This window comes from Spodoptera frugiperda, chromosome 8 (assembly GCF_023101765.2).
Source record: "Spodoptera frugiperda isolate SF20-4 chromosome 8, AGI-APGP_CSIRO_Sfru_2.0, whole genome shotgun sequence".
Taxonomy (NCBI): Eukaryota; Metazoa; Arthropoda; class Insecta; order Lepidoptera; family Noctuidae; genus Spodoptera; species Spodoptera frugiperda.
Genome location: NC_064219.1, coordinates 69075 through 90109, shown reverse-complemented (window position 1 = coordinate 90109; position 21035 = coordinate 69075). Strand labels below are relative to the sequence as shown.

At 44.8% G+C, this 21035-nt stretch overlaps 2 protein-coding genes across 2 annotated transcripts; one reads left to right on the top strand and one right to left on the bottom strand.

Moving 5' to 3' along the window:
• Nucleotides 1-4801: 4801 nt before the first annotated feature.
• On the bottom strand, nt 4802-6961 carry LOC118275812 (uncharacterized). The gene is made up of 3 exons (XM_035593896.2): nt 6848-6961; nt 6468-6632; nt 4802-5359 (listed from the first exon to the last, which is right to left on the bottom strand). Exons 1-3 carry the CDS (start codon nt 6905-6907, stop codon nt 5246-5248), a joined length of 339 nt encoding a protein of 112 aa, XP_035449789.2. The 5' UTR covers nt 6908-6961; the 3' UTR covers nt 4802-5245.
• Nucleotides 6962-10212: 3251 nt separating this feature from the next.
• LOC118275811 (lipase member I) lies at nt 10213-19580 on the top strand. The gene is made up of 2 exons (XM_035593895.2): nt 10213-11423; nt 18445-19580. The coding sequence occupies exons 1-2, from the start codon at nt 11258-11260 to the stop codon at nt 19365-19367; spliced, it is 1089 nt and encodes a 362-aa protein (XP_035449788.2). The 5' UTR covers nt 10213-11257; the 3' UTR covers nt 19368-19580.
• Nucleotides 19581-21035: the final 1455 nt, after the last annotated feature.

Below are 21035 nucleotides of genomic sequence, written 5' to 3'. Positions count from 1 at the left end.
TTTTGTCTTACCTAAACAAAACATATGAAATATCGATAATTTCATGGCACAAAACTGTACCCATCTTTTTTTACACTTAAGTTATGCTGAAATATTAGAACCGTACGTAGCTCGTAGCACATATCGCGTAGCTCGTAGTACGTAGCACATGGCGTATAACGCGTAGCTCGTAGTACGTAGCACGTAGTAGGTAGCTCGTAGTACGTAGCACATGGAACATAACGCGTAGCTCGTAGTGCGTAGCTCGTAGTAGGTAGCTCGTAGTACGTAGCACATGGAACATAACGCGTAGCTCGTAGTGCGTAGCTCGTAGTAGGTAGCTCGTAGTACGTAGCACATGGAACATAACGCGTAGCTCGTAGTGCGTAGCTCGTAGTACGTAGCTCGTAGTACGTAGCTCGTAGTACGTAGCTCGTAGTACGTAGCACATGGAACATAACGCGTAGCTCGTAGTGCGTAGCTCGTAGTAGGTAGCTCGTAGTACGTAGCACATGGAACATAACGCGTAGCTCGTAGTGCGTAGCTCGTAGTAGGTAGCTCGTAGTACGTAGCACATGGAACATAACGCGTAGCTCGTAGTGCGTAGCTCGTAGTAGGTAGCTCGTAGTACGTAGCACATGGAACATAACGCGTAGCTCGTAGTAAGTAGCTCGTAGTACGTAGCTCGTAGTGCGTAGCTCGTAGTACGTAGCACATGGAACATAACGCGTAGCTCGTAGTGCGTAGCTCGTAGTAGGTAGCTCGTAGTACGTAGCACATGGAACATAACGCGTAGCTCGTAGTGCGTAGCTCGTAGTACGTAGCTCGTAGTGCGTAGCTCGTAGTACGTAGCACATGGAACAACGCATGGCGCGTAGTGCGTAGCTCGTAGTGCGTAGCACATGGTGTATAACGCGTAGCTCGTAGTTCGTAGCTCGTAGTACGTAGCTCGTAGTACGTAGCACATGGAACATAACGCGTAGCTCGTAGTACGTAGCTCGTAGTGCGTAGCTCGTAGTACGTAGCACATGGAACAACGCATGGCGCGTAGTGCGTAGCTCGTAGTGCGTAGCACATGGCGTATAACGCGTAGCTCGTAGTGCGTAGCTCGTAGTGCGTAGCTCGTAGTACGTAGCACATGGAACATAACGCGTAGCTCGTAGTGCGTAGCTCGTAGTAGGTAGCTCGTAGTACGTAGCACATGGAACATAACGCGTAGCTCGTAGTAAGTAGCTCGTAGTACGTAGCTCGTAGTGCGTAGCTCGTAGTACGTAGCACATGGAACAACGCATGGCGCGTAGTGCGTAGCTCGTAGTACGTAGCACATGGCGTATAACGCGTAGCTCGTAGTTCGTAGCTCGTAGTACGTAGCTCGTAATACGTAGCACATGGCGTATAACGCGTAGCTCGTAGTACGTAGCTCGTAGTGCGTAGCTCGTAGTACGTAGCACATGGAACAACGCATGGCGCGTAGTGCGTAGCTCGTAGTACGTAGCACATGGCGTATAACGCGTAGCTCGTAGTACGTAGCACATGGCGTATAACGCGTAGCTCGTAGTACGTAGCACGTAGTGCGTAGCTCGTAGTACGTAGCACATGGAACAACGCATGGCGCGTAGTGCGTAGCTCGTAGTACGTAGCACATGGCGTATAACGCGTAGCTCGTAGTGCGTAGCTCGTAGTACGTAGCTCGTAGTACGTAGCACATGGCGTATAACGCGTAGCTCGTAGTACGTAGCTCGTAGTGCGTAGCTCGTAGTACGTAGCACATGGAACAACGCATGGCGCGTAGTGCGTAGCTCGTAGTACGTAGCACATGGCGTATAACGCGTAGCTCGTAGTGCGTAGCTCGTAGTACGTAGCTCGTAGTACGTAGCACATGGCGTATAACGCGTAGCTCGTAGTACGTAGCACATGGCGTATAACGCGTAGCTCGTAGTACGTAGCACATGGCGTATAACGCGTAGCTCGTAGTACGTAGCACATGGCGTATAACGCGTAGCTCGTAGTGCGTAGCACAAGGTACCGGAGGCGTAGCTCGTAGCGTGCAGCGCATGACCCATTACGCGTAGTTCGTAGCTGTTCGTAAATACAACGCTTGCTCAATGCGGGTTGACGATTTCAAACTTGTAATTAGATATTATAAGCCCATGTTTCCTCACTGTTTTCCTTTACCATTTGTCAGTGGTATCTAAATAATCTTCGAAAGTACCTATGTATAACACGGAAAAGTCACATTTATACCTGCTGTTGGTAGGTTTCGAATCCGCGACCTCGTACATGAGAAGCGGTTGTCTTAAACCTCTGAACCACCACGTCATCTTGACCACATTGTATATTAATTATTTATCAAAATGTAGCTAACTCGAACAAAGTTCAACTCTATTATGTATAATATTTACTTCGAGGTTAAGTACATAATAAATAGTGTGGAGACCTTTTAACAGCGAATGATTGAATTAAATCTCGCCACCTACAGATATTTCAATGACATCCAATATGACCGTGTTCCGCGTGCATCGCACATCCGAGCCAACAATCATTTACATATTACTGGAGACCTTGGAAGAGACGAGCTGACCTCCTCGCCTGCCACGGCCGCGGCCGAGCGCCGCCGAGCGGGCCCGAGCGGGCCCGAGCGGCGCCGACCGCTGCTGCAGCTGGCCACCACGTGGCACCACTCATCCAGGTCAAGCTCATCTCCGACATTCTGTTCAAGTATAATTTGTTAACAAACAATTAGTAAATCACTCGTGTATGCTAATATTTGCATCTGTACAATTACACACAACTGCGGGAGCTTCACGGTTGGAAAGATGTAATTAGTTCGTCGACTGTATTCATCGGCGGAATTACATGGAAGACACTGGCTGAGCGGGAACTGTCCGGCGCAGTGACTGGCAACTTTATGCTCAAAGACAAATTAATTAGTGGACCTGTTAGTGCATAGTACCGACGCATAGGTATACATACACTACACATAGGTATACACGCCGCCGTCGCTCGCGGTGCACATATCTCGCCACGTGTCGTGCAGTATCCTTCACAGTGGCTGCTGGTACCGAACACCAACTCGCGGTGACACGGCGTCTAGGGCCGGGAGTAATTGTAGAACTACGCCTGACGTAATGCACACAAAGCCAATAATGGCGCAGGCGTTAGCACTTGTTAGCAAACGCTAAAATAATGAGTCGACAAAATATTGGCATTGTCCGATCACATAACTCTGTCACCAATGTTAATGTTATTCCAAACATTGCGCGTATTCTACATTTAATAGGCAGCTGCTTTGCACGTTCGAATGACCACTGTGAGTACATACGCCTGACAGAAACTGCAACTAAATATATAATATGTGCTAAGGAATAGTTTAAGTAATCATGAAAATATAGAAGATAAAAATGCTTGGAGGCAAGCTGGTCCAGCTCCACAGGTTAACGAAAAAAAAACTAATTCCAATGATGTAATAATATAACCATGTTATTTCAATGTGTTCTTTATAACTTTACACAATTATTGTAAATGTGAGAGCCCTTTAACTAACTAAAACTTGATTAGACTAGTAGAATGCACTTGTGTCAGCTTGGAGTTGTCATGCTCACTCAAAGGTCTCATTGGCGGTGGCACGGGCATTGGATCGCTCGATTCCCTGCAACATGGTTGAGTTGGGCGGTGCTGGTGTACGTGTCATGTTCGTGAACGGGCGCTGTCAACTGGGACTGGTCAGCTCCAGACTGCATTGAGTTTGCTGTCCTCAAGGTTATTGTCTTTTTCTATCACTTTGACTAAACTTAGTTTTACGTTGTTCTCACATAGTTGAAGCAATCGAAACAATGTAAAAAGAGTTCTACCTATGGAGTTTGTAGCGTCGTTCTTCTCCATTGGAATCTACACTTTTAAACGAGCAAATAGCTTCACTAGAGGACTGACTGACAGGCAGACGTTATAAATATTATTATATTTGATTTGACGGTCAAAAGTGCCTTCCTGGTCTATTTGAAATAAATAATTTTCACTTTGACTTTGACTTAATAATATTATAGAGATTAATAATATATTATGTTACTGTGGATGCGTTTGGCATCCACATAGCTTAGCACTGGATGTTATATGGAAGGATGTGAGCTATGGATGCTTGCTATGGATGTGTGCTATAGATGGCAGTGAGTCACATACTTTCACAGCTTAGCTATTATATCCTCACATTATAGCTACACAACTCTGGTGGAAAAGCATCCTAAGTATGTTTGCGTCTGGATCTCTGCATTTGATGCGACTTGTGCAGACATTGCATGGGTCGGACCGTACCTCGCGAACCACACAGAAGACAAGAGATAGTTAAGGCCTTTAAATATATAAAGCAGGGTGTAAGCACGAGTAGTTTGTTTTTAATGAAATATGTCTGTTTATGGTGCTCAATTTACTTTCATACATTATAACTTTCCCTCCTGTGTCATAATGGATGCTGTTACAAACAAAAAACTGCACATTTCGGGACAATAATACGGATCTCTCAATTGGAATGGACTCACGACACGTTACACAGCAACTGGCTCCCGGCCACAAGGTAACGTTCGTCGTGCAGTCGAGGCTGAGGTTGTCTTGTCAACATTCGGGACTGCGCCGTGTCTACTACACGAGTACAACATGTAAGGTCCTGATAAATTGCCACAACTTAAGTACGTCGTGTCTGTCTGTGTGACCTATCAACGACGTACTGCAGCAACTACATACAAGTGTGTGCATCTCTCACCGCCGCTCCACGTCGCGAGCACGCACACATACACACTCGGCTGCATTAGCATAAATTAAAATAAATTCACTTGTTGCAAATATTTATTTACCTTGACTAAGACATTATCTCCGGATGCCGCTAGTATTTACGTGCTATGTACTTACATGCCTACATTATTATACAATCCCGAATCTTACATTATAAGTACAACTTACAACACTAAGTATTACATGCAAAATTCTAAGGTATTTCTACTTCCATGACACCTGAATAATGTTGGCTATAATTTTCTTTAAAAAAAAACCTGTAATAATCTTACTGAATCATACAGCCCCGAGCTAGCCGTAGTGTGGGGGGGGGGGTGATCATTGTGTACACTCTCGACTACAGACTAGTTCCTGTCTAGCACGAACCAATCTAATTATATGAATAGTGTGGTACCTTATAAAGAGGCTGTAAATCTCGTTTGAAATGATACAAAATAGAATAATGGTTTAGTTAGTAAGTAAGATGGATGGAAGACAATGGCAGCTAGGCCGGCTGTCTGTCGAGAGTGACGGGGTCGTTGGGCACGTCGTCCGCGCCGGCCGCCGGCTCGCAGCCGCCGGGCGCCGGCACCGGCTCGCCTATTATACCAGGAATTACCTATCAAACAAAACATCTATTAATCTATATACTATACACATGGTCGCAGGGAGCCGCTGGATGCCGGACGCTTCCAACCAACTTATCTGGAAACCACAGGAGGAGGCCATGTTCAGTGGCTAATATATTTTGATGATAATACAGAGGCACTTTTGAAACTTTTACACAAAATTTTTGTAAGACGTCTAGACGGCCAATGCTTAAAGTTAGCGGATATTTCCGAAGCATGTTCAGTCGTATGGACAATAACAACCTAGTATGTAGAATTAGCTGAACATCAGATGCACGGTACAATTTTAGAACATTCATTATTTTGCCGAACTGAAAGTATTTCCTGTTCCTAGTAGCAGCTCGGAAGCTCGCATCTTGCATCCTTGTACAACATTATACGAGAAGTAGTTCTTTGTCTACGTTACGTGTGATGTTATTATACATATGTAATTATACGTATACACATACGATACCTGAACACATTAAAACTTCCGCCGAAATTATTTTACCTTGTAATGTGACGATATCATTTACCTACCATACTGTATTTGTTCGGCTCATCGACGACTTACCCTATAAGATGTCGACGGTATGGCTATTGTAAGGAAACAGTCCGTCAAGTTGGAATCGACATAACAAATAATAAAAGAAATTAGAAAAAATATAATAATTGTCCTGGGTGCTAAATACGGATTCAGATAACAATCGCCGGTGAATAGAGAAAGGGTCGCTTTTAATTTGAACCCTTTTTTGTAACTCCGACATCGGGTACATAATGTAATATTGGCGGAACACACGCTATACATCTGTCCTGTCGATCACTTGAGGGATTTAACCCGCTGCGACGCGCTGTCGCCGGTAAACCTGTGCGTCACGTCTCTCGGCTCATACATTTACGATTTATTGTTGCTGAGCCACCGGCGCCCTACCCACGTGTCATGTTACAACGCTCAGTTCGTTAAGCCTATCCTCGTTACTTTCCAAAAGCCTGTCCATATATTATTTATATTATTTACTCAGTAAAGCTCCATGAGACAACATCATGGCTTTAATTACTGCAATGAGACACGGAGCCTGGTGGTCGCGAATGTAGCATTAACAGACCCTAGCCGAGTACCTGCTGTCCGAGCGTGACGAGTATCTGCGCGACCTTCTTGATGGCGTCCAGGTCCTGCGGGGAGGGCAGCGGCAGGCGCGCGTCCTGCAGCCGCGCCGGGTGCGCGCCCAGCCGCGACCCCAGCTCCGACACCAGCGACAGCGGCCGCTGCTCCGGCTGCAGGGGCTGCACACACACACATACATACGTGTGCATCACCTACCACCACCATGTGCTGCTCGACACTAAACAGGCTTACAATGACTATGTACCAAATTAAAACTCTAAGTAATTTAACCGTTATCAAGAGGTTCAACAAGTGCGTTATAATGGTTATGTGTACTCCACGTTGTTACACATAACATGCGCCTAGTACAGAGTGCAGCTGGTTTGTGTCTCACCGCGGGGTTGGCCCCGGCCTGCAGCAGCAGCGCGCTGACGACACAGCACAGCCACAGCATGGCGACACTCGGCCTGTACTCCACGCCACGCCGCCGACGCTGTCTTATATCTATCTACATAAGTGGACATATTACCCACAATTGTACTCACTCAGCAAATTGACACAAATTGGAAGTTTTCCCTCATTAGGTAATCATCATACCATTGATTTGATTGTACGCGATGGTCATATCTATGGTATATAATGTATGTACAATTGTACATACACACCGACGAGCTGCAGTAGTTGGGTCGACAGGCCGCCTGCAGCAGCCGCCGTCCACTGCAGTTACTGCATCAGGTGACCGTGTCTTACTACAGCGCTGTGCACTTACTCCGTGGCTCCACTCACCAAGACATACAATGTTCCCATATATTTATATGGAAATCAATGTTTTATCCATATGAAGTAGCGTGCATATATCTGTTTCCAACACTCCAATCTGCGATGAAAGACAATCGACCAGGTCTCCACGTATGCCGCACATGATTACGAGCCGCTAAAACGAATCTAGCACTCTCCTCGGATCGTAAAATATTGTTTGTACACAAATAAAACAACATTATGTCTTTGCAAAAGTTGATGTGCAATATTTATCGCCGGGCACTGTACTTACATAGGTACCTGCCTGTGTATGTACACTATTACATTAACCAATGGTTGCTGATGGTTGACGTAACTTTACTACAAGTATACTTTCGCTGTCATCTCGATCTTATTGTTATAATCCTTGTTTTAAACGTTTATTGTATTGGTTGACGCTGAGGCAACTTCACTCCCGATCCTTGAAGCAGATTACGGGAGCGGCGCGGCCTGCCTGTGATGTAATTGTGTATACCTATAAGAATTCCTTTAAAAAGATGTATAACATTTCAAAGGGAACATAATTTAAATGTTTAGCCGCTGCTTCGTGCAGTCGCGTAGCCAGCGGGAATGTGAAGCGGGCGGAGGGCGGGGGGGCGAGGGAGAGGCGGGTGCGTGCCGAGCGTGCCAGCCAGCGCCGCCGTCTGCGGGACCCGCGGCCGGGGCCCGCGCCCACGCCGCGTGACGCCGCGCCAGCCCGCCGCCGCACGCTCGCAACAACACTCCTTTGTGCCGCGGCCCGCGACCGCAGCGCGCCGAGTAACTAGTGCTCGGGAGAGGTCAAACGGTCTCACGAAACACGATTGTACTGACCCTACAATGCGCACTCCCGCACCGCACAGGATACACAGCACTCTCACTCGTGTCGCATAGCGCCTCAGCCAACATATACATGTGTAGACCATATAAGATTGGCCATATAAGATAACTTCACGCCTGCCATTGCCTGGGCGCATCATGATAGAGCGCATTGTGATTTGGCCATCATACACCCGTACCATATGGTACGTATGTTCAACTCTTCATTTTATATGATTTGTCATTAGAGTAAGGTGCCCATGTCCAATGCATTTTGGTTGTAACATCATCTCAAGTACACGACGGCACTCGTGTGTCTGTGTGTAGCGTTGCGTGAAGTACCGCCCGTACGTGATGGACGAGGCGGGAGTGTATCACATCGGAATCTCATATCGCACCGCGCGCCGCAGATATTGCTATGGAGGAGCGAGGACGTGGTGCCGCCTGCCTGCCTCCTCGCGTAATGTGCTCAACTATTGCATTCCGTTCGATAACTCTACACATTTGGAACTGGCAAAGGTTATTCTTCCATGATGTAATACATTTAGATTGAGTCATTGACCTTCTGCGAGATCTATGTCAGTTGGCTCAAACCAGTTCACCTTAAAGTGAATACCGACAATAGTAATAGTGAACAGATGCAGTGGATTGGTTCCGGACTCCGGTCACTAACGCTCTTCAAATACTGAGGTCGACTCTCCGTAGAATCGTGTCGATATTGTAGCTCGATATCTGATGTCCTTAAACATAATATTGTATGTTTACTGTCTCGCTACAGTTGCGCTACTGCGACAAACATTCATTCCATTAAAAATATGACTTTATAATTAGCATTGTAATTCGTATACGTAGTCAGTCCCGGAGCTACGGACTATCCACCTGACCTGCGAACTACCTAGCGGGTTTACCGTGGCTCCGGGTCGAAAAGCAGGAGTAGGAACGGGGTGGTTTTTAGTCAGTAAGAGTCTGACACTCAATCTCGCCTCACCCAAGGCAGGAGAAGGCATTGAATAGTTTACCTAAAAAAATACGTACCTATCCAGATAGTGCCGGCTTAACCAGCGAGTGAGTGATCCGGTCGCTACTGGTCTTGCATATCCTCATCTGTCTCGCCGCTTACATGGGTCTGCGGCTTCTGCCTTCTGCTTTATTTATGTTAACAAGTCAGCAGACGAAGGAAACCACTATGTAATTTGTTAGGAGCCCCACGTAGGCTTGTGAGAAAAGTGTTCTATCGTTACTACTCTTATTGTAACGGGGAAAGTCGGCGGCGGCCATAGCCTGTATGTTTAATGGCTAATCATCCCATACCCTGAGTGACGCACAACGTGACTGCCGTACTGATGGCTCATTACTCGAGAGCATCGACACCTGCGCGCCCACTGCCGGCTGCCGACTGCCGACTGTGTACTCTACAGCTCCTCAGTGTGTCTGGAGCTAAACGTGTGCTACCACTAAACACTAATTGATATACATTTTCACGGACAACTATAAAAGTGGGCATCGTTTTAGCAAAGCACACTGCCTTGTTTTGGACAAGTGCCGAATTAATTGGTGTCAGTGCAGTTCAGCTAACGGGCTACAATAGTTCCGGCCGCTATGTGCCCTGCAGTGCTATGTACTGTGCCTGGGCATGTATTGCCCACATAGGCTTAACCCGTCGCTTTGTATGCGGGGCCGCGGGCAACCGCCGCCCGCCGCGCGGGTATCGAGCGCTCGCGATTTTTGATATATCGAGCTCTCGACCGCAATTTCGATTTGGCGAGGTTTCAATACTTGATGGGATTTGAGTTTGTATGTATAATGTATGGGGAGTCGTTTGTAAAGAGTCGCGGGGAATGTGAACGTACGTGGAGAATGCAAGTGTCGCTCCGCGTACTGTCACGTAAATGTTGTAGCGTGGACAGTTGCTACTCGGGCATAACACACGAAGTTATGAGTCAGCATATATTTCCAGATGAACTTAGGCATAGAAAACGTGATGTCGACCGGGACGTGACCGCAACGATTAGATACAATGCAAGCAATACAATACATATTATTACATGTACAATCAAGGGTAATCTGATTTCTATATATGCAGAAACTAAACGTACCGGTTCCATGTTTGGGTAAAATATTCGAAGATCAGGATTGATTCAGGTTTTACGCATTTAGTAACGGTAGTTTTAGTAGTAAAATAAGGAATTCTTTTTTTACGGTTAGTCGGTACCTAACAGATGAATGTTTGAGTTGGCTTGAAAGTACGGCAGGAACCAACCACAGGTAACATTTGTACCCGTCCAGCGCGTAATGAATCACAAACACCGACAACTTCATTACCATACATGTACTCATTAAATGTAAATAAAATAAAGTAGTTTTGCGGAGCACCCGGAGCCGAAACCTGCAGATTGTGCACATGGACGTGGAGCCCCGCTGCAAGCTAAATCATCATCAACAGCCCGTGGAGTCCACTGCAGGACTCAGGTTTAAAGATCACAGTATAAAAGTATCAGGTTTATCCGAGAGCGCAGCTCGCGAGCCCGGCCTCTGTTCAAGCGTAGTCCCATAATCGGTAATGTAATAGGGGTGGTTGAAAGTATATGTAATTGGCGAGCAAGTACAATGTGGCCAATAAAACCAAATATGTGGCTGTGTGCAGTGATTATACAGTTCAGCAAATAATTTACCAGAAATCCGTCGGAAGTGACAAACGACTGACAACTGCGCTATCTGAAGCCATTACAGTAGTGGCTTGTTATGTTAGTAGCGACGGAACAAGCCAACAACATTAACAAAAACCTTATGATTTATATAAATACACAATAGCCGTGCATAATAAATTGCTTGCTAAATTCACATCAGTCGCCCCGCGCCCGCGCACCACGCGCGGTACAACGCAGAAGGTTCAAACTGTCGAGATTTTTTTTTAATAATTACGAATTTTGTACGACAAGACAAATAATTAGTGCACTGAAATTGTGTAAGCTCAAAATATGTACACAGGTAACTATTACACAGGCAACACATTGGTTTTGTTTAAACATTCGCCAATGAGTGCGACTATTATTGTGAGCGGTAGTTATTGGATGTGATCAAGAGTGGATCTTCTCGCGCCGTGTAGGTGTGGGCGCGCGTCCGTGGTTCAGTATCAAGGGTATAGTTCGGGCGATGGTCGGTGTTGTTTATAACGAAGAGTTACGTAAGCGCGGGCGCAGTGGTGGGCATGCGACGCGCGCGGATGGCGGCGCTGGCGACCACGACGCTCGGGCTGGCGGCGCTGGCGCTGGCCGCGCCCCCGCCCCCGGACTCGCTCTCCGTGCTGGGCGCCATACTGCCGCCCTTCCTCAGCGCGCACTTCGACGACCTGGTGAAGGCCGCCGCAGCAAGCTGTACGTGTGTCTAGTGCTCCGCATGTGATGTGCTCTGTGCTCCCATCTCATTTCCTAGTCAAACAGTTATAATTTGTATTAGACCGATGCTTATGCTTTGTTGTTAGAGTAACTAAATTGGTTGTTAGAGAAAACGTGAGTGCTATCAAGTACAGTATAGTAATAATAAGTAATTGTTCAAAACATGCCAATTGTACAATTGTACAGAATCATAATCTTCCATTAAATCATGGAAGACAGTGAAAATTTATAAGTTTTGTGAAAAAATCCATTCAACAGAACTATAGAACTAAACCCTTGGAAATGGAAAAGTGTACAAACGATATTATCAGTCCACGTCCATTTACCCAAGTTCATTGAATATAATAATGATAATTATGCGCCCATCGAATGAGATACAAGTAACGACAGACTACACGAACACCTGATTGCAATAGTAGATGCGGCGTCCAGCTGGGATTTAAACAATAAAACTATTTAGTGGCAATAATACATCGTGTGGTTACTGCACGAGTCCTGTGCGGCTGTGAGTGGTGCAGTGGTCGCGACCCGCGAGTCGTCCACTAAGTAGCCTGCTGCTGTCGCGAGAAGTGAACGGCCTATAAGCTGCTTAACGCGTTCACTCACTCTAAGGAAGATGATTTCAAAAAGAATTATTTGCCATTAACATGACAGACATATTATATGCGAAAAAAATGAGTGTAGTGTGTCCATTTCCGGGAAGGTAGCGCATCCATATTTTTTTATATCAGCATCTTATCGCCGGCAGCGATTCAGGGCATGGCGCGCGGCGAGGGGAACTGTTTACTCGTCTCCCCTTTTGCTAAACAGTCATGCCATGCATAGCTAACGACAACGTGGACCCTTCTCCTTCTCACGCCCCAGCCGTCGCAGAAGACACTCCAGGTGTCGAGGATCGCGCGATGATCTCCGACCACCATTCGCGGGTCTGCGGATGTATTTGATTGACTCAACTGCATCGTATGGCAATTTTATGTCAATATCTGTACATGTAATAAAATTAAGTAAATAAGAGTACTTAATCATGCAGCAATTGAATAAAGTCCGCCTGCCGGTGACTATCCATCCCCTTCAAAAATGTAGGTAATGAAGCAAGTATATATGTATTATGTAGTCCGCAATGTACAGGATGGATTACAACTAGTATTTATATTTATTTGTATCTCTCCGTCCCGTTCCTACTCCTGCTTGTCGAGCTGGAGCCCCGGTTACCGCTAGGTAGTCCGCAGCTCCGGATTGGGCATCGACCCTACTGGGCCCCATCTGTGGTGGTCTAATGGCTCTATGCGTGCGGTCTGGTTCTGGTCGGGCGGCGAGCTACCCTTGCTCGCCGTCCGCAGACCCGAACTTAGTGGGGACGTAGATTGTTACGCGTCCGTCTCTGGACTAGCTTCCACCACATTGTGTTTACATTTTGTATGTTTTTATTATAAATAATTTGTAGTAATTAATCATAAAACTATAATCTACAGAAGTTTATTAATACCTCATGTAAATTAATTAATACATATTATATTAAGACGTAATAATCGGTCGGAATTTGTGATGTAATCTTAGAATGAGCCGGCAAAGGTCAGTGTCAGTGAGCTGAACAACAACAGAGTCCCCACCACGGCGCGGGCGGCGACTGTCGTGTCGCCGACATCGCTTGACCTGCGCGCCACTGCTGCACATTCACATGCGTCGACGTGACATTGTGTTCGTCGACAAATGTGATAAACATCAAATTCTAATTATTACATATCTTCAATATTAGGGACAACCTATACAGGGGTGGCGAACCATTGGCACGCGGGAATTGGAATTTGAGCACGTCATTGATCACAAAACCTGTCGCTATTTTCAGATATGAATAACATTAAAGATTCAGAGTTATGTACACAAAATCCAGTTCGGAAAATGCATGTGGCATTTTCCTTAACGAAGTACCAAAAATGTATATTTATTATTTGAATATCACTACATCCACCTGTAAATTTCTTGAAAAAAACGTGACAAAAAAATTTTCACCTTGTTACGTAGAGGTTCCATCTCTGACCTAATAAATGCTACGTATAATTATTGGACAATAGAATTTACTTAAAACATCGTTTGGTTTTTCTTTCGTTCGATGACAACTATAATATCGTGATGTTCAAACTTCATTCAACTGGCTTTTTATTTAATTACTAGCTACTTCCCCGCGGTTTCACCTGCTCTGCTTGGCTCCTATTGGTCATAGCGTGATGTTTTATAGCCTATAACCTTCCTCGATAAATGCACTATTCAACACAAAAAGAATTATTCAAATCGGACCAGTAGTTTCGGAGATTAGCGCGTTCAAACAAACAAACAAACAAACTCTTCAGCTTTATAATATTAATTTATTTATTTATTTATTTATTATTATAAGGCACGTCAACAGAATAAACACCAGCATTAAAGTAAGACAAGATGAAGACACAAGATCATGTGCTTATGCCAATTACAGACATGCACCACATTCATAAAATTAACACAGTTAGATGTCATAAAATTAAATAATAATATAAATACAATGCAATTAACAATATTTTGTACTTAAGTCTAATAGGAACTATAAAATTAAAAAATATTTTAAATTAACATAAAAACAGGAAAATTATAAAATTAATATAAAATTAAAGGCAAGTAACAAAACATAACATAATAATTAAATTGGAACATTATTCATATTTTTTTTTTATTATTTTGGATCGGAAAAGTGTGGGTCGGTCGTGATAAATGTCCAGATCGTATAATCGCCAAAACTGGTTGTATGTGGATGTTAATCTAACCACAGGGGCACGCGATCCCAAGTTTGTTCTAGATCTGGGGACACTAAAGAAGGACTGACATATTCTCCTGGCATTTGGTCTTGGAACAGATATCCCTATGCGATCCAAGAAACCATAGCATAGAGCAGAGTTCTTAACGACTTTTTGAAGGAAAACTAAATCCAACATTTGTCGCCTCCGCTGGAGGGTTTTCATCCTGAAGTGTGACAGTCTATCATTGTAGGGGCATCTGGCACTGATTCCAGGACTAATGTACGCTAGATGTCGGGTGAAAGACCGTTGGATTGACTCAATCCGTTGCGTGTGTACAGCATACTGAGGATTCCAAATAACGCTACCAAATTCAAGTATGCTACGAACTAATGAATTATAAAGTAATATTTTTGATGAAATACTGTTAAAATCCCTGGTATTCCGCAAGATGAAGCCCAACATTTTAGCAGATCTTTTGACTGTGCTATCGTAATGTGGTATGAAACTAAGTTCAGAGTCCAAGATTACCCCCAAGTCCCGTACTACTCGCGTGACATCTATTACAACATTATTAATATGGAATTGAGTTGGTGTGATTTTTTTCTTTCTAGTGAAGCGGATATGTTGGCATTTTCCCGCATTCAACTTCATATTATTTCTAATACACCACATATAAATGCGGTCGAGATCAGCTTGCATCAACTCCATATCAACTTTTGAGTTTATTTGTCGCGATATTTTCATATCATCGGCAAAAAGGGAACAATTACAGTTGTGTACTTCCTTAACAATGTCGTTGATAAACAATAGGAACAGTACCGGACCCAAATGGGAGCCTTGTGGAACACCGGAGCTGGCGAGATAACTCCTGGATTCGTGACCATTAACTACCACAGCATACTCACGATCAACAAGATAAGACTCGAACCAACCTAGCATAGTTCCACAGACCCCATACTGAGTCCGCAGCTTCCCAATGAGGATCTGGTGATCAACTCGGTCAAATGCACTGGCAAAATCGGTATAGACAGAGTCAGTTTGCTGGCCGCTATCGACACTTTCAAATATTGGCGTAATGTAAGAGATTAAGTTTGTGTCCACCGATTTACCCACTTGAAAACCATGTTGTGCTATATTAATATGTGACTTAGTAATCTTAGTCAATATTGGACAGATTAAGGACTCAAAGACTTTAGAAAAGCACGACAGTATTGATATGGGTCTGTAATTTTTTACGTCACCGTTATCCCCCTTCTTAAAGACCGGAACTATGCGTGCCAACTTCCATTGTCGGGGAAAATATCCGCTGGAAAGCGATTTATTATAGATTTCCGTGAGAGGATAAGACAAAGCAGCAGCGCATCGTTTGATGAAGATCGGTGGTATTCCATCGGGCCCCGCACCTTTGTTAGGATCCAAGTGCTTCAAGACCAGTACAACCTCTGCCTGAGACAATAGTACTGAAGAAAAATTATTGGGTTCGCAAACAGACAACTCATTAGAAGGAACACCTGAAGGGGAGATTGTTTTTGATGAATTGGTATAGATAGAGCTAAAGTGAGTTGCAAATAAGTTGGCGATATCAGAGCTATTTGAGGATGCAAACTGTTGGCCAATATGCATGGTTGTAGGGATACCTGTACCCGACCTTTTATGTTTGATGTAGCTCCAGAATAATTTTGGGTTTTTCTTTAAGTTACGTTCAATGGACCCAATATACCTAGTGTAACAGCTTCGCATCAGCCTTTCACATCTGTTCCTGAGAATATCGAACTCAATCTTGTCACGAGGATTATTGAATTTACGAGACTTCTGCCTAATTTTTTCTTTTTCTTTTAGAAGACAGATCAAATCTCTTGTGAACCATACTGGATGGGAATTTAGGCGGGTCTTACGTTTAGGAACACATTCCCCGATGATTACACCTATTTTATCGTAAAAAAAAGCAACCATTTCGTCAACATTCTTACACGGACCAAAATATCTCGACCAATCCACGCAATTCAAGTTAGACAATATTTTATCGTAGTCAGCCTTATAAAAATTTAAATCATTTCGGGGTTTAGGTAACTGCGGGGGGTGGGCTGATAAATTTAAGACAATTTGCAAAGTGGGGTGATATAAATCAACCTTACTTAGAGCATCAGCTTTTGAGACTGTACAGCTTATGTTAGTCAATACAAGGTCTAATATTTTGTTATCATTATTGATTATATAATTTCTCTGTTGCAAATCATTCAATGCTATAAAATCTAACACTTCTGACATCAGTCTTTGCTGGTGATTATCGCCAGTGTTATGTATGGCTGAAAACAAGTTACTATCTCCCCAATCGATAAAACCTAAATTTAAGTCACCAATTATAATAATGTCATCAACATTTAAAGATACAATGTTCACATTGTCGAGGAACTTATTGAGATGTTCGTATTTTACAGGGGGTGGTAAATAGACTAAACATATTGCAATTTTACTAACTTTGTTATTCTTGATACTCTCCATGACGACCCAAATATCCTCGCAGTCGCTTTCCCACTTTGTAAGTCGGTATGATAGTATTTTTCTGGATACAGCTACCAATACTCCTCCACCATCCAATTTGCCGCCTTCAGTCAATTTACGGTCCCTTCGGTAGACCACATATCGCTGGTCAACGATCTCCCGGTCCAATATATTTGAGTTCAGCCATGTTTCACTAAACGTTAATATATCGTAGTTGTTTTCAAGGATTTTATTGTGCACTTCGTTTGTCTTAGTCCGCAAACCACGAACATTCTGGTAGTAAATACTGATCGGAGTGAATGTATCAGATATTGCAGTAATCACTACCTATTGGGTGATCGCAAGCCTTATTTGAGCAATGCCATACAATGCAGACTACGTATATGTATGGCTTGGGATGCTTCATTCTTCCTGACGTATATGCGACCGTCTCGAACCCAGACAAATTTGTAGTCCAACTCTTTAACTTTCAGTCTCGTTGCTGCATGCAGGTGTTTATTGGTAGGACTAAGGTGCTCAGAGACATACACAGGCCCAGGTTTCCCTCCAATTCCCAGATGTTGTGTTGACAATTTGTCGTCGCGGTGTTCCTTATTGTATTTGAATGTGGCAGCCAAAAGACTGTCACGCACTGTTCGGGTTCGGAGTTTAACAACCACTGATCTAGGGCGATCTGTATTTTTATTTAACTTCGCTACTCTGGTGGCATTTAACACATCTTCGATTTGGAGAGGGCAATTTACTGTTTTTGCTAACTGCAGCGTAAGATTGGCAAGGTTTTCCGTTTGATGTTCAGGTATTCCATTCAATTCCACATTGCATTCGCGCATATTCTGCTCTATTGAGTTGACACGGACACTCAAGTCCTTCAGAGAGGTAATCAGTTGCACATTGTCTTTTTCCAATTTCTCAATTATTGCATCCTTTTCCTGAACTTTACTTTTAATTTCCTCGTACTGCTTGTTATAAAAGTCAAGGGATTTTTCAAAACCGTCTAACTTTTCATTAATGTTCCTAAGGTGATCGGTGACTAACTCAGCAATCGTAGATTTTATGGAGGATCGGATCTCATCACGAATAATCTCACGCAATACTTTTTGTGGTATGGAATCCATTGTGATAGTATTTGCACTGGAATCCATTTTTTCTATTTTGTTTTTACTGGTCCGAAGAGTAACATTTAATGAATCCGATTGGTGTTGGGAGAGTGCCCCCGAAGACTTCTTGGTATTGGACATTTTTTTTTTTTTTGCTGTCCAAAAGACTAGTATCCAGTTGTCATACAACAAGCTTCGTAAACGCACCACTAGGATGCAACAGATGTCAACATAGTTTGATACTGGAACGCGCCCTTGTCAAACGTTCGCGGGCAATCCTATTGACAGCTCAAGCTATTATCGTTCTTAATGCACGCACTTAACCGCGAAATTCAAGCGCACTTGTAAAGTTGACACTATGATATTGCACTTTTGTTGATATAGAAATTATTTACTGTTTTATTATTTAGGATCGTTTTTTGAACAACACAATACGTAATTCCAATGTCACAAACTATTGAAAAAAGAGTTTCACCAAGTTCACTGTTATTGATAACTGAATTACAATAAAAACTAATTTTAAAGTAGGGAGTTGGAAACACGGTGCTAACTGTGTCACGTTCCAGTTGACCATTAATATAGTATAGATTCGTTATTATGTTATGTTGTACAAGTGGTGCATGAATGTTGCAGGCGAGGCGGTGCCCCAGCAGTTGCTGTTCTCCCGCACGCGGACCCTGGAGCTGCCGGCGACGCAGGTGGTGAAGTTCTGGCGCGGCGGGCGGCGCGCGCTCAGCGTGGCGGCGGCGCGCGCGCGGCTGCGGCCCTCCGACGCGCTGGTGCTGTACGTGCCGGGCTGGTGGAACACGCCGGACGATCCCTCCTCGCAGGCCATCGTCAACGCACTCATGACCAAGCACTCCTCCGTGCACCTCCTCGACACTCGACTGTCTTTCTGTAGAGGTTACGTCACCGCCGTATCTAACGTACCTCCCCTCTCGCATTTACTTTTCGGTTTCATAAAGAAGTTACATAAATCAGGATACCCGGTGTCATCGATCCACCTGATAGGCTTCAGTTTGGGAGCACATGTCGCCGGGTTCACTGGAAAGTTGGTGAGAAATAAACTAAACACGACACTGGGCCGGATCACAGCGCTGGACCCTGCGCGGCCGTGCTTCGCGCGGCCCGAGTACCGGCTGGCGCGGGACGACGCGCAGTTCGTGCACGTGATACACTCCAGCACCGGCGTGCTCGGCATAGAGGAGCCGCTGGGGCACGCCGACGTGTATGTGAACGGCGTGCGCGGCCGCCAGCCCGAGTGCCAGGACAGGAGCATCAGCCTCGAGTGCGACCACGCCCAGGCCTGGAAGCTTTACTCCGCTTCAGCGGTCAACGAAAAGTCGCTAATGGGCCGGCGATGTTCCAGTTGGGAGGAGCTGCTGCGGGACGAATGCAGCGGCAACGAGACGGCGGTGGGGTACTCGTGCAGCAGCGACGAGCACGGCATGTTCCTCTACAAGTCTAAGTACAAGCCCGCCGCGCCGGAACCACAGCTGCAAGTGTTCAACCCGTTCAACTTACTGCGGTGGCCATTCCGAGGCGCAGAGACGTGACGATGTAATAAACCAATAAACCACTGGCTACAAGGTGCTCCGCGAGGGTCCAACATAAAGAAGACGAGATCTGCTCGATCGTGTGGGCACCGGCTGCCTCGCTGCTGTGTAATATATAATATTGTGATTCTGTCTGTGATATTAGATGCCTAACCTAAGTGATTGTTTGTAAAATATTGATGTTTTATTTGTTTTAAACCATATCAAATAGCAGCTTTCGTTTTTCTCTGTATACAACGCCATCTAGTTACACTTTTCCGAGGTTTATCAGTCTATTACTTCACATTTTGAGTAGTGTTTCTGTTACTGGCCGCTTGAGGCCGCCACTCATCTATGCTTAGTCAGGCTGGAAGGAGTGATGCCGAGGTTTGCTAAGCATCAAGTTAGACAGCCATTTGTACAGTGGGTATATACCTAAATTACTTGCATAACCAGACGCATAAATTGCGGCGACCGTCCCGCGCCGGGCAGAGTGTGCCTATACTTACCTAGCTGCAGATTTAAACAAAGCAGTTAAAATTCTTGATTACTTTATTAAACAAACGACCACTAAAGTATTACCACAGTCCAGATCGAGAGATTAACAATATTCCAATTAACAATAGATTTAACAATATTCCACCGACTAGTTCACGCAGCACGTTTAGTGTTGCTGGCAAAGTATCGCGGGTTCGAATTCCGCACGCAACTATTATTTATGTAATTTTTTGTGGTCCACAAAATGTTAGTACTTTCGGGTGTGATGCGCATGTGGAATTATGTTTGGACACGCACCCACGACACAGGAGAAAATAAACAATCGGGACAGCGTTTCTTTTTTATTAGCGAAGCGAAGTGTAGTGCTCAGCCACGTCGCTGTCGCCAGGTCGACGATTACAACAACAGTTAGAGCGGTTCGTTCCGCGGCCACGTCGGAGCGGCCCTACACTAGCTACACTAGCTATACTCGCTCTGCATAAACTATTCAGATTGATAGTTTTCCTTTTGGGGGCGTACAATTTCATTAACCTCGCTTTAGTTGGAGCAGCAATTTGGTAAAATATCACGTTTCTCAAGCCATTTATATTCCATCAGAGCTCATCAATATATCCGGGGCAGCACATCGTGTCCATGACGGCTGATTAATGGTACTCAGCGGACGGGGCGGGCGCGGGGCGCGGGGGCGCGGGCGGGGGCGCGCTGAGGCCGGGGGTGACTGTCCTCTCCGCCCCGTGTTCGCTAGCTCATAGTCCCGTCGCCGTCGGCTCCAGATTGTATAATAACTACTCTGTCTATCTATTTTTTATTGATTTGCTTTCGGATTCTGAGACAGTTGAATGTACGCCTGCACGACATTGCTCAGCCCTCTGTGTCAGGGGCCGGACACAACACTCCAGCCACGTCGCGTGCTGACGTGCGGGCCGAACGATTAGGTACATCAATACAAAATGAGGCAAATCTCTTTTTATCCAAACATGCTTTATTCTCTAATATCAACTAGGTAAGACGCTATCTTTACGCCTGTTTATTATGGCTCTCATTACGATCACAACTCTATTGGCAGTTGGGTAAACATATCGCTGGTCGTACCGTACACACCTATAAGTACACTGCGTGCTACTCCCCGGACCTAATTCATTAGTTCCCGTTACAACAAAGTATCACTCAGTAAGAAGTCAGTCAGTCCTG